A 13,096-nucleotide genomic window follows, 5' to 3' on the forward strand; every position below is an offset into this window, starting at 1 on the left:
AAACATTCTTACTGGCTTTAATAACTCAGGTCATACCGTCGTCGTCATACTCGCACATAAACTCATTACCGCACTATATCATCCTGGAACCAGTCTGATGCGTGAACAGTCATTAAACTGCATGTTTCACTCATCTCTCGTTTTACTCCTTCCGAAAGAAAGTTTCTTTATTCATTAGTTAGCCGTTCTTGTTCGCATTATTTGTGTTAAAAATCTAAAAACGACTTGGATACATTTAAATGTGTGAGATGAGCTCATTAGCCAAGTATGTCTCGATGTGGTCCGTGCGCTAAAACATTTCATCCAAAAATGGTATACAACCCAAACTGTCGGGAAGCCTTAAACCAGTAATTTCAATGCCAGTTTAATGAGAAACAATTGTGGTAGGCATGCACAAGGATGTGTGTCTCATTTTCGGAAGAATAGGGTATCCCCACCACAAAGAACTAAAAGAAAACAGGGATAGATTATTGCTTGGCAAACACCAAAACTTGATTACCCAACTTTCATGAGGGGTCCGTTCAGGCCAGGAGGAGAGAGACAAAAGGAATTCAGTCTCCCTCTCTGTTGGTTATTCAGCTGTTTCTCAGAGGTCCGGACTGGGCAACAGCGAGAGGAGTAGAGGACGAGGAAAATAAAAGAGTAAAAAGAAAAAAAGTGGGAACAAGGTAGAGTGAAAAGCAGTGGAATGACTGCGTAACTTTGTTCTGTTCCAAATCAGATTGCTTTATGGCAACACAGGGGGCAAGTGGTTCCAGGCTGTTCACAAAGGCCAGCAGGATCAATATTGACAGTCTCCTCAGTGACAGACGAGTTGGTTAGGTAAGAGAGGCCGGACCTTTAGGTCAGTCAGCCAAAATTAGTGGTCACGGATGGGGGACACTTACTGTAACTTTGGCCTCTCGGCATAATTGGAGGGTCTGAGCGACCCCAGGAGAGGTCTCCCCACCATCCCCCTCCATGGACTTTATTTTAGTAAGAGTACAGAGTCCTCTGCTGGAGCAGTTCAATCACAGATCATTACTTTGTCAAAACAGCTACCAGACCGCATTGGCAGATGCAAAGCCCAGCTTGTGTGGCAAACAACATCTCCAAGTGCCAGGTTCTCAGCGCTACAGTTGCTAGAGATGAGGCAAGGAAAATATGACAAACAGTAAGCAGAGTACTTTTGGACAAATGACCATTTATTAGTTGCTATTAAAACAGTTTTCACAACCAAACAGATTTATTGGCAAGTCCTACGAAGCAGGCAAAGATACAGTCTCTTACCAAAATTATGGCAAGAGGCGCTACCACAAAATACTGTAATATAACACCCTTGCAAATTCCATGTACTTGCTGAAACAACATCTCAACTGTTGTTTACCTAAAGTGGTCAATTAATCCAAGGGCAAACTCATAAAAGAGGAAATGATGTGGGCTGTTCGAGGAGTTGGATCCAACTAGCTGGGAGTCGAGGCTTCCAGGGGTACTATACCACGCTCCGGTGTGGCAGAGAAACAAGAGTCCAATGGAAAAGTGTGGAGAAGTGGGACGACAGAGGTGACAAATGAGAAGCTTCATAAGACGCAAGAAACAAAGGAACAGGGTGCAGAGGCAATGGTGCCAAAAAAGAAGGAGAGAAAGGAGAAGGAGGTAGTAGAGAAAAGTGTGAGGAGGAAGGAGAAGAGGTCATCTGAGGCGATGGAGACTCTGTGGTGGGCTGGTTTCATCGATGATGGAGCTGGGCCACTCTCCTCCTCCACCGATTCTGTTCTGGCTCTGGTTACTGGACTGAAGCCTCACAAACGCACTAAACACATGTCTGCAGTCTCCCACACACATGCTCATTCTTCTTTACTCACACTTGTGTTTCTTACAGAAATAGAAGTGACATCACACTTGTCACATTTGAAATCAATACATGTTGCTCCCAGTGTAACATCCTCGCACAATACACACACATAAATATATACGAGCCCTGAGATCCCAGTCAAGCGGCTGCCTCAGAGTCCAAACCACTCAGTGACCCCTCCTCTCCTGGGGTCTAGTTTCTGCCTCTGCTTTTCGTCCTCCATGAACTTGTTCTGCAGCTCCTCCATGGAGCCCTCCGCTGGTGTCCGGTCCTTTTCTGGGAAGATGTCAGGGAAGGTGAATGTCTGGCCTTGGGCCTGATGGGGGAAACAAAGAAAGAATGCATTAAGATGAAATAAGAGCTGGGAAAGCTGGATGTTTCTACTGAATAAGGTCCGTTATTGTCTCCTTTGTATTAAATATTATTGCATAAAAGAATTTTCTTTGGGAAGGGGACAAAGATGCACCTTCTATGAACATTTCCATTTCCCTAAAAAGAAACCGGACACCTATTTGGAATTGAGGGCACAATTTGTCCCTGTATGTCTTTCTTCCAGTTACGCAAATCCTCTTTCTCTCTGGCATTTGAATTCGCCAACTCTCTCCCACATTTAATCTCTCATCTCTCCATTTCTCTGGTCTTGATTTAATCAGGAGGAAAGGATGGTATCCATTATTTATTCCATACCAACCCATCTCTGGCCATGGCTAATGCATGACTGGCTCAACTGTAGTCTGTGTCAGCCACTACAGCGCGTATTCCTGTGTCATCGGGTGCAGGCATGCACACGTATCCATAGCCCATCCCTCCCAATCCCTCCCATGAACACCTGGCAAGGAAATCTCACTTCTCAACATCTCAACTGGGGCAAAATCATCATCATCCGGACAAATTATCAAAACCCATAAAGACCGGATGATTGTGCAGAGCTGATGATGAGGGAACTGCACTTACATATGTCCTTTTGAAAGTAAAATCAAAGAGTGCTTGGATTTTATGCAAACTGCTAATGTGATGATGGATCTCCAACATTGTTACATACACTAACAGCTTCCACTGTATTATAGGAGTCAAATGTCCGTATGTGACTCAAACTTTTCAACTATTTAATAGAGGTCTATCACAATAAAATAAATTGCTTCAATGAACATGACTATCAATCAACAATTGGGTTTGAATATGTGAAATATTTTGTTTGGGGTCAGTATGTGGGCGTTAAAGAATGGTCTGGCTCTAATGTGAATGTAACTTTGTCTGTCTCCAACCCCCAAAATACCGAGAGAAACATGCATATAATTACCGCATAGCATGGTTTGATTCCCAAAGAGGGAAACAACATGCAGCTCGCTCAGCCAAAGAAGCAGAACGGAGATGACTTTGTCTACTGTAAAACGTGTTTGAGTGGGACGACTGTTATGATGCAGACAGACATATGTTTTTGTTTTCTGGTAAGATTATGACCAAGGAAGAACATTAAAAACATAAACATGTCTCAGTAGAAACATAAGACCAAGGCAGATTAAATGGCCGTCTCTCTTCTCTTACGGGAGTCCCACCCCATGGCCAGAAAGGTTGGCTGTGCTCTGCTCACAACTCTTTCTCACCTTCCCACGGAGAGATCACTACTGCGAGTGGGTGCGTTGCTGCAGACGTATACCGCCCCGGTTATACAGGACACTAAGAGAGAGCTACAGTTGTGCCTCCACCTTGTAATGATGTTCGGCACAATTCCCTCCCCAGTTCTGCTGACAGAGCAGGGTTGGAAGAGGAAGTCGCCTCCCAACTGAGGAACAGAGCAATAATGACGGCACCTGAATCTGGGACACCGCAAGGCCTTCTTCTCCCCATATGGAACATTCACAATATTCTTTTTCATTATACTGTATGTGCATTTCTTGATAAGATTGCTAATAATTTTTTTTTTTATATTTTATTTTTATTTAGTTTTTCAACAAAAACAAAACATAAGACAGACAGGGTCATCACAGGTGTATAGAAATACATGTTGTTAAAACAAGATTGAATGGGTCCGGGTTACATTTTTATCAAAATGTACTGGGTCCTTAGTGTCCATGTGTGCAGGTTGGGGTGAGGATTTTAAATCCTTTACTCTTTTCTTGTAGATCCTAAGCGTTCCGTAGGAAGATGGAAGATGTCTCCCATTCTTACATAACTCAAAAGTCCATTCTTTTTGTGCAGAGGGGAAATACAAAAACAATGGCATATTTCTTCTACCAAACACATATACAGAAAATCATTTAAGGTTCAAATAGGACTTCCATTTTTCCCAGTATTTTTCACCTTTCTTGGTAGCATGTCTCAAAGAAAAAGTCAATCGTTCCATATTGTAGATGTCATTAACTATTTCAATCCATTCAAGGATTGTAGGAGATTCTTTACTCAGCCATTTCCTGGTTATTGCTTTTTTACTAGCTACTAACAGTATTTGTAAGAGGTATCTGTCCTGTTTATTCAGTCCAGTCGGTACATTTCCTAAATATATAGCACTAAAATTGAAGATAAGTTCTGAGCTGATTATAAATCTGATCTCTTTCACTATGTCTATCCAATAGGAAGATATGTTTGGACATTCAAGATTGCTAATAATTTAAGATAATGAATGTATACCAAATGAAATAAAGTCATTGTGTAAAAATAGTTTTTTTTTATATTGAAAATTCCTTTTTTCCCCCAATTCATCTTTCAACATTAGTAACATATTTTATTTATTAATTCATTTCTTTTAAACCTAAATTTAACTTTGTCTGTGGTGGCTTATCCTAAATTTAAACTATCATGAAAACTGCAATAATCATTTAATACAGGCTTAAACTAAACACCTACCCATGTAGATGTTAACTCAGCTTTAAGGCGCAGCTGATGCAAAATTAGCTAAAAAAGAACATCCAACCCTTTCTTCTGTTTGTGCCCTGCAGCCAAACCCTTTTTCAAATGACGGGTTTCTGGTGAAATAGAGCTAACAGGGTCGAGTCCGAAGAAGAATGTAGATCCAAGCAAAGGCAGAGTTACTAAACACCGGAGAAGAACCTGGAAACTGATGGCAAAACACTTCCATCGAGGAATCCAGTTCATAACACAAACACTGGAACAGGCCACGGGAAGTTTAATGCAAGAGTAACGGCAGGAGCCAAGGAGAAGGAGGAAGCGAGGAGAAAGGTGGTGATTAAAGATGTGGGATGGTGACCAGGAGAAGTAGTAAGTATGAGTGACAGAGGAAAGGGCCTAACCCAGTGGTATAAACACCAGACCTGGAAACACGATGAGCCATAAAGCAAATGAACCAAACAAGACTTCACCCAACTTAAACCAAATGTTGTCGCATGACAATTCCCAGTTAACAGCGCAGCCTTGACACGTTATGTATACACTCGGTGAAGATTAATACCGGCCCCGGAGAGCACGATTCACAAAAACAACAAAGCTCTGAGACTGAAATCAACAAAGTGCTGAAACCCATTAAACAAGTCTTATTGTAAGCAGCAGGCCACACCCATGTGCATGTGTGTTTGTGTGTAAGGGTGTGTGGATGTCTAACACCTGTTGGACACATTTCCACAATAATGGTTACCGATAGCAGAGATCATTTACATTATTGCTTGAAATATATACATTGTCCCACAGCAGAGGCTACACCAATGCCCACTCCACCTCCTTTTATTAAATGTGATCAATCTTGTGTCTACCTCTCATTGATCATTTGTGTCTCAAAGAACACAAGAGTGTATACCGAGTGATTTAGGATGAGGATAGAAGCTTGGTCAAGGAGGACAAAAGTGGACAAAGATAGTCAGGAATGACGTAATCAGAGTTTATCTGTGTCGGTTGTTTTTTTCTTCCTCTGTAACCTACTATTCTTCCAGTGGCTATATTTTCCATCACTGCGCCATCATCTCCACTATGCTCCCACCAAAATCAAGCTGACATCCAGAAATACTGAAAAGAGGCCCCACACTGCTAGTAATGTAAATATACTCTTATTCTGGACATGAGCAACTTATTACACCAAGAATTTGGCTCTCGATTGGAAAAGGAGGAGAAAGATTGTTAGGGACAAGGATCTGGGAGTTGAAAGGGAAAAGGAAAATGTTGTCACTGACTCTCTACCAAAGCATTTTATATTCTCTGTTTGTGAGCATGTGTGTGGTTCTTTACTGAAATCTAATTCAGCGTCTTGTGTTCTTCCAGGAAGTGTGCAGTTAGTATCGTCAGTCTGCTCTCTGCCAATTTTGAGGACCATTGTAAAGACTTGATTGGGGACAGCTGTCGAATTAGGCAGAACAAGTGGTGTCCTCATTGTTTTCTTAGCAATCGGCATACAGCAGAAACTGAACTGCTTGCGTGTGGTAAGACTCCTGGGCACAAATGTACTTGATTTAATCAAAACGTAGGTTTTGTGTACGTGTGCATGTCTGTAACAGGGTACAAAAGAATGACACACATGATCTACAGCCATGTGAAAGGGAATCTAAACCCTCTTTTAAGTCCAAGGTTTTACATAAAGACAAAAGAAAAGAATAGAAATTTGAAAGACTGAAATTAAAATGAAACATATACTGGCTATAGTGAGGCAATGAGGCACATATATTTAAGCACGCTTTGGCCCTCGAGGGGGATAGGCCGCCTGGGGAACGACCCAATAACAATAAGAACAATGACAAGCCGTGTGTGAAAAATTAACCATGTTTAGCAGTAATGAGTTATTTCCTCCCAAACAGGAGAGAGAGAGAGAGATAATGGGAGGTTCTTATTAATTATACGTTGCGAGTTTGAACCATGGACGTTCTTTAAGATTGAATGTGTTCAAATGTTTAATAAAAGCAGGAAAGTGATTTCTATTTTCCACGCACACCTCAGGATGTTCAAAAATCAACTTTCCGTGGATTTGTGTGTACTGCCATGCACATTTTCGACCTGGCGTGAAAATGTGCGTACTGGCCAGGCAAATTTTGTCAGCTGACAAAACAATACAGCACAACAATAAAGTGCTGAAACTTGCTTTTATCCACCAAAATGTGTTCTGCTAGATCTCCTGAAGTAAAGAGGGATTTGAAAAAAAAAATCTTCATGTTTGAACACTATGATGTACACCCAAACAAGGAAACCTATTATGAAAAACACGTTTTTTCTTGCTTTAACATATATAAAGTGGTTTCCCCTCACCCTGACAACTCAGACAAGGAGGAAAGCAACTAAATTCTGCAGGGTCTGTTCATCCCGCCCGGAGGGTCTTTCCAGTGTCATGTGACTTTTACGAGCCGTTCAGATTTGTGCATTTTCGTTACGTAAGCAAAATGCAAACCGAGCCTCGGTCTCCTCCGCTGCTGAAACCACACCCACAACTAACTCAGCCGGCCGGAGCGTCCGCCATTGTTTAGAAGAGGTGGCTGTTCTGACAGCGAAGGACAGTTAAAATTAGGTTTTGCACCGACACTTACCCTCATAAAAGGATCAGTACCAACAGCACGGACCCGGCAACTGCACACGAGTTAGCGGTAAGAACGTTAATTTTTTTATGTTATTTATATTTGTTTACAAGTATGATTTTTGCATGGGCTAAGTATTTAGCTTAGCTCCGGTGTTACTCCGTGTTACGGAGCTCTATTAGTACCGTAATACATTTTTCTTCTGTTTATGGTTTCAGATCTTCCAAGCACCTGAAGCTGTTCAACGACACCTTCAGAAGACGCACGGTCCTTCCTTGAGCCAGCAATAGTGCATAAATGTTATTGGAATTGATTTTGTCACTGAAGTTCGATCGCATCGCATGGGACACGCTTTGTGCACGCAGCCGCTGCTCTTCTGCCCGGGGAGGCTTTGTTCCCTCCCCTGCTACACGTCATTCAGGCAGCCAATCAGCGCAGAGCCTCATTATCATAGCCTCCCCTCCCCTCAGAATCACTCATAGAGAAGGAGGTTAGGTAAAACTGGAGACATGCCACAGAGGCTGAATTTCTGATTCACAGTATGTAGAATAAATGAGCTTTTGATTGTTTTTAAGACATTCAAGGCCTGTTTGAAATATACATTAAATGCCGTAATAGGTCTCCTTTAAAGTGATTGCTACAAGCTAAATTCTAAGTAAACTGATACGTTTTTTTCTGCGTCACGTGAAGATTTTAACACGTCAATGATCAGTTGTGAGGAACATGAAGTCTATCACAGGAAATTAAATGTACTCTCATCCTCACCGAGACGAAAACCATGTTGATGATCAGATTCATTCAGAACACACGAAGAGACATGAAATTACATGGTATGACAAAGATATGCATTTCCTATACTGACTGTGTCAAAGTCGCATGTAATCAATTGTGGAAGATGATTTTGGCACGATAAGAAAACATGAAAGAGTTTGGGGAGCGAGTGTTCGGGGATGATGTTGTTGTCCAGGATGAAGACTGGATCATCAGCTGATGGAGGTTACCAAGAGGATCCTTTTAGATCTGCTGAAATACACCCAGTGACACTCTGATATGCAGCAACTCTTTTAAATATTTTTCATGTTTCCAAGTCAATTTTCACCTTGGCATAAATTGCCATTATTTCCCACGACTCTCTATATCAAACCATTCAAAAGTTATGGCAGAAAGTAGGAACTATCAGATATCGACCAATCAGAAGAAGGTGCGGGGCTAATTCGCACCAATTATGTTCAAGTCCTCAAAACCGAGTCCGATGACACCGCCCACAAGTCTTTATGTCAAACCATTCAAAAGTTATGGCAGAAAGTAGGAACTATCAAATATGGACCAATCAGATGAAGGGGGGGCGCGCTTTTTGGCGTCTATCGTCGCCACGGTAACGCTTATGACTGAGAAAAGTAATGGGCATCGTCGCAGGATCGAGACGCACATTTTGATGTATAACACACCTGGGTGCACGTTACGGTTTGGGCGAAGAAGCGGCCGAAGAAATGGCATAAATTGCGCCAAAATTACACGATTAATTCAAAATGGCCGACTTCCTTGTTCGGTTTCAGCCATGGCGCCAAGAGACTTTTCTTTAAGTTGCGACACGATACAGGTGTGTACCAATTTTCATGCATGTACGTCAAACCACATTGTGGGGCTTGAGGCACAAAGTTTTATCTGTATGGACCAATCAGATGAAGGGTGGGCGCGCTTTTTGGCGTCTATCTTCGCCACGGTAACGCTTTTGACTGAGAAAAGTAATGCGCATTGTCGCAGGATCGAGACGCGCATTTGGATGTATAACACACCTGGGTGCACGTTACGGTTTGGGCGAAGAAACAGCCTAAGAAATGGCATAAATTGCGCCAAAATTACGATTAATTCAAAATGGCCGACTTCCTGTTCGGTTTCGGCCGTGGCGCCAAGAGACTTTTCTTTAAGTTGCTACATGATACAGGTGTGTATCAATTTTCGTGCATGTATGTCAAACCGTATTGTGGGGCTTGAGCAGGGCTTTCCACAAGCGCCGGCTGCCGGCCATATAGCCGACTACACAATTAGGTCCATAATGACCATTATTTTTATAGCTTGTAGGCTATAAATATTATTTTTCGATTTTAATAAAATTAAATGTTTTTCTCACAGACAAACAATAATGTCAAACTGAACCACACTCATTAAAGTTGTGATTCGCTCTGCTTGTACCGATAATAACCACAAATTACTCTGATCACCGCCGACTTCATTGAGAGAAACTCCGCGGCCCCGACATGGGTGTGTGTGTGTGCGCTCAGCGGAGTAAATGTGTCGCAGGCAACAAGCAGAGCTCACCATGATGCTTCTTTTGTCACCATAAAAACGTTACGTCCTTACTTACTCAGGCTATCCACTGCAAAATGTCATCAATTAAATCAGTTCGTATTAAAAAGAGAGACGCCAAAAGAAAGCCTAACCGCATCGCATCGTTTAGCCCAAAACGTTCTACCGGTAATCGAGTCTTCTCTTCAAGTGTTCAATTAGCACCACCTGCGACACGTGAGAGTGTATTTTCATACACTTCAGAAAAAAATAACATGCCAAAAATAAGCAACGTATCTATCCATTCATTCAGAAATCAATAATAATTTCCATTTGGGAGCCTCTGTGCGGCACTGAATATGCAATGCAGTGTTTTGCGGTGTGCTTCTCATTGAAATGACTGGAGGCAACTCGTTGCGGCAGTGAGTAAGTCCCTTTAGACTAATACTGTGAGAAATAACCTCTCATAATAGCGGTACTACAGTTAATAAATGTAATAAATGCTCCTACTGCCGTTTCTGGTGGAGCAATAAGTTCGCCTGCTGGCTACTGAGTCCGGTAAGTGGCGAGTGAGTTTTAACTCCTTAAATACTAACCAGGAATGTGACACCGTAAGAGTCACGCACAGTACACAAACTGTGATGTTAGAGAGCCACCTTTTGGTCAATTTAAGCAACAAAAAATACATTTATTTGTGCTCTAAAGTTGGACATTTTAACGTGTAGATTGACCTGCTTTTGCAGCCATCCTCTAGCAGTCAGACGGGGAACTGCAATAAATCTTATGTCCACATGAGCCTCAATCCAGACATTAGATGGTTGACCCTTGGTTGCAATGAAGACTCAGCAAGGCTGTGTGTCACCGCTACATCATCGTAAATTGGTCATGTGACACGCCGACATGTCCGTTCGACCCTAGAGGTCATAAAAGCCAGTCATCGACATACTCAAAGCCGGTGTAATGTTTCAAGGGACAACAGCAACTTCTGATTTAAAAAGCAAAAGCAACAAAAAATAAGTCCAAAGTCACATATAATAAACAAACTTGGCAGCTATGTCTGTTACCTCTGTTTGGGCAGCATTCAGAGATCTCGGTCATGTTAATGACAGATATTTACGTGACCAGAAGGAAGCAGAATACTAAAGTAGAATATTAAAAGATTGATCCACGAATTTACAAATTGTTATGAGACGATTTAAACAAAACTCTATATTAATTGGCGAATTAATTCTTTAAACCCAGCCCTATATCCAACTTCAGATAAGCCTCTCTTTTACACATTTCTCCAACACCAACTGCATCAATATTTATTGCTTTGAATTATATTCAAATAACTTCTGACTGATTTGTAGGTTGTAAATATAGTGGCTCATTCGATGATCAATCTTGGTTAAGGCCCAGCAAGATCTGGAGCACTGGTGGAGTGAAAGAGGTGTTCCCTTTATGGTAACATTCATTCTGACCAGATGGTAGGAAATCCTGGCAGACTAAATTGGGAGAAACCACAGTGGTACCAGGTTTAGTGCGAGGGCAACATTAGCTGAGCGTGTGGGACTCGCTCTACTTTTCTTGTTTCAGAAAGTTCTACACTAAAACACAATGACACTTTATGCACTTAGCAGGTTATCACTACACCAAGATAAGAGCCAAAGCTCAAGTGTGTCCTCTGCTTGTTTGTCAGCAAGATCACTCAAAGAAACCGAGACTAATTTTGAAACACTAAATGGAGAAGTGGAGTACCAGCAAAGGAAAAACACATTACATTCGGGAGGAGATAAAGATGACTATTGCTGAAAGTGCAAACAGGAAAGTTTGGCCTTAGGTCAATATAGTTAGTCAGGCTTTCCAAGTGGCAATAACTGCAGGTCATCTAAAACCACAATCAAAATGTTGATGTTGTATAAAGAATTATGACAAAAATGTCAGGGACAACATGGTCAGGAGTAAGGCTAGAATGTCTTTGCCAGGATTCTTGATCTTTGTGTTACGGAGGAAAAGAATGTATTTCAATGATAAGTATATTATCTATAGAATTAAAAATACAGTATTTAAAATATATGCATACTGTGCAAAGACACTACCAACATAAATGAATTAAATAAAAAAAAAATACGTGGACAAGGGAGGTATAGCCTCCCGCTGAGAAGAATGGGCAGACAATTAGTCTTCTCCGTCTCCATGTGCTTCTCTGCTGTAGCAAAGTTAGTTTATGTTATTCTCTCCACTCTATCATCTCTGTTTCCATCATTTTTCTCATGTTTACTAAAGACAAAGAAGATTACTTTTTTCCCTTTAATTCATCACATGAGCGACAGGCAGGATAATACTGAATGCCTCACTGCTCCCACAATAGATGTTGCCACAGCCTGTGGTGTGCATTGTTGCACAGAGTTCAGTAACAGATAATAAAATACTTTGACAACTATCGGTATACTCAGTTTCAATTGAATAAGTTATTCTTTGCAGCTCTAAAGAATTTCTCTAAAAATGAGTATTTTCATTAACACCTACAGAAAAGTCTGTGTCAGTACATTTCACATCTACTCCAAATGTTCTCAGCTTAATATTGCATTATCAAGGAGGCAAGAAGAATCAGAGAAATAAATAAAGAGAGACAAAGAAGGCAGCAGAACATATGGAGATAATTGTAAATAGATCAACGGGTAGGCCACACATTTATTCTCACTTTATCCTGCAAACATTATTTAGCCTGTCACCTATAGCCTCTGATAAAAAATAAATAAGCAAATAAATAAATAAAATAAAAACATGTGCCAAGAGCTGAAGAATGAAAGACTGATGACAATAAGTAATCTGTCAACAGGTCAAAGATATAAGTAGAACACCTAGAGGGGTGAAGGATTTCACCAAAAGCTAAATATAAAAGTATGTTTGATTGCAGCCTGCTAAAGTGCTAAAGTGACATTAAAAAGCCAAGTAAGAAAGTCAAAATCTTGATATGATACAAGGACACGGAGAGCATTTTATTCTTTGTTCTTTTTTTTTTTACTTAAAACTGAGCGTGAGAGAAGGAGCTGAGTAGAATAATGTCCCTGTAAAAGACATAAGTAACAGTGAAAGTGGGCCACTCACTAAGAGCATCCTGCTGTGGGTTCATTCAGGGTCATGACCCCGGCACTCCCTCCAATTACAAAGACATCTCCACATCCCGCCAGTGGTAAAATAACTGTGTGAGCTTTGGCTAGCAGCAGTGTGTCTTTCTACGTGCCTCCATGTCATATTAATGATGGCATATGACCATGACAAAATAAAGTGTTGGATTTATAAAAAAATAAATAAAAAATGTAAATACCCAAATTACATAAAATACTGAATATACTTCAAAGCTTTGAACATGTTACCAAGATTTAGGATCCATATAATCATCATAATCCAAAGCCTGTAAAATTAAATGTGTAATCCTCTATGTGACACACACAAGTTTGACAAAACTGATTAGTCAAAAACATTATGACAGTCTAATGATGCTTGATGATTAATGACAGAAACTCAGTGCTCCTCTGAGTCACAG

The 13,096-nt window shown here is 40.9% G+C and overlaps 1 protein-coding gene across 1 annotated transcript in view; it reads right to left on the bottom strand.

Moving 5' to 3' along the window:
- Positions 1-1,163: 1,163 nt before the first annotated feature.
- mrpl23 (mitochondrial ribosomal protein L23) overlaps positions 1,164-13,096 on the bottom strand; it is a 51,963-nt gene continuing 40,030 nt past the window's right edge. Inside the window, exon 5 of the mRNA XM_061722568.1 lies at positions 1,164-2,150. Coding sequence (XP_061578552.1) covers positions 1,986-2,150 — 165 coding nt within the window. The 3' untranslated portion in view covers positions 1,164-1,985. The remainder of the gene's footprint in view (positions 2,151-13,096) is intronic.

Source organism: Cololabis saira, chromosome 5, assembly GCF_033807715.1.
Source record: "Cololabis saira isolate AMF1-May2022 chromosome 5, fColSai1.1, whole genome shotgun sequence".
Classification (NCBI taxonomy): domain Eukaryota; kingdom Metazoa; phylum Chordata; class Actinopteri; order Beloniformes; family Belonidae; genus Cololabis; species Cololabis saira.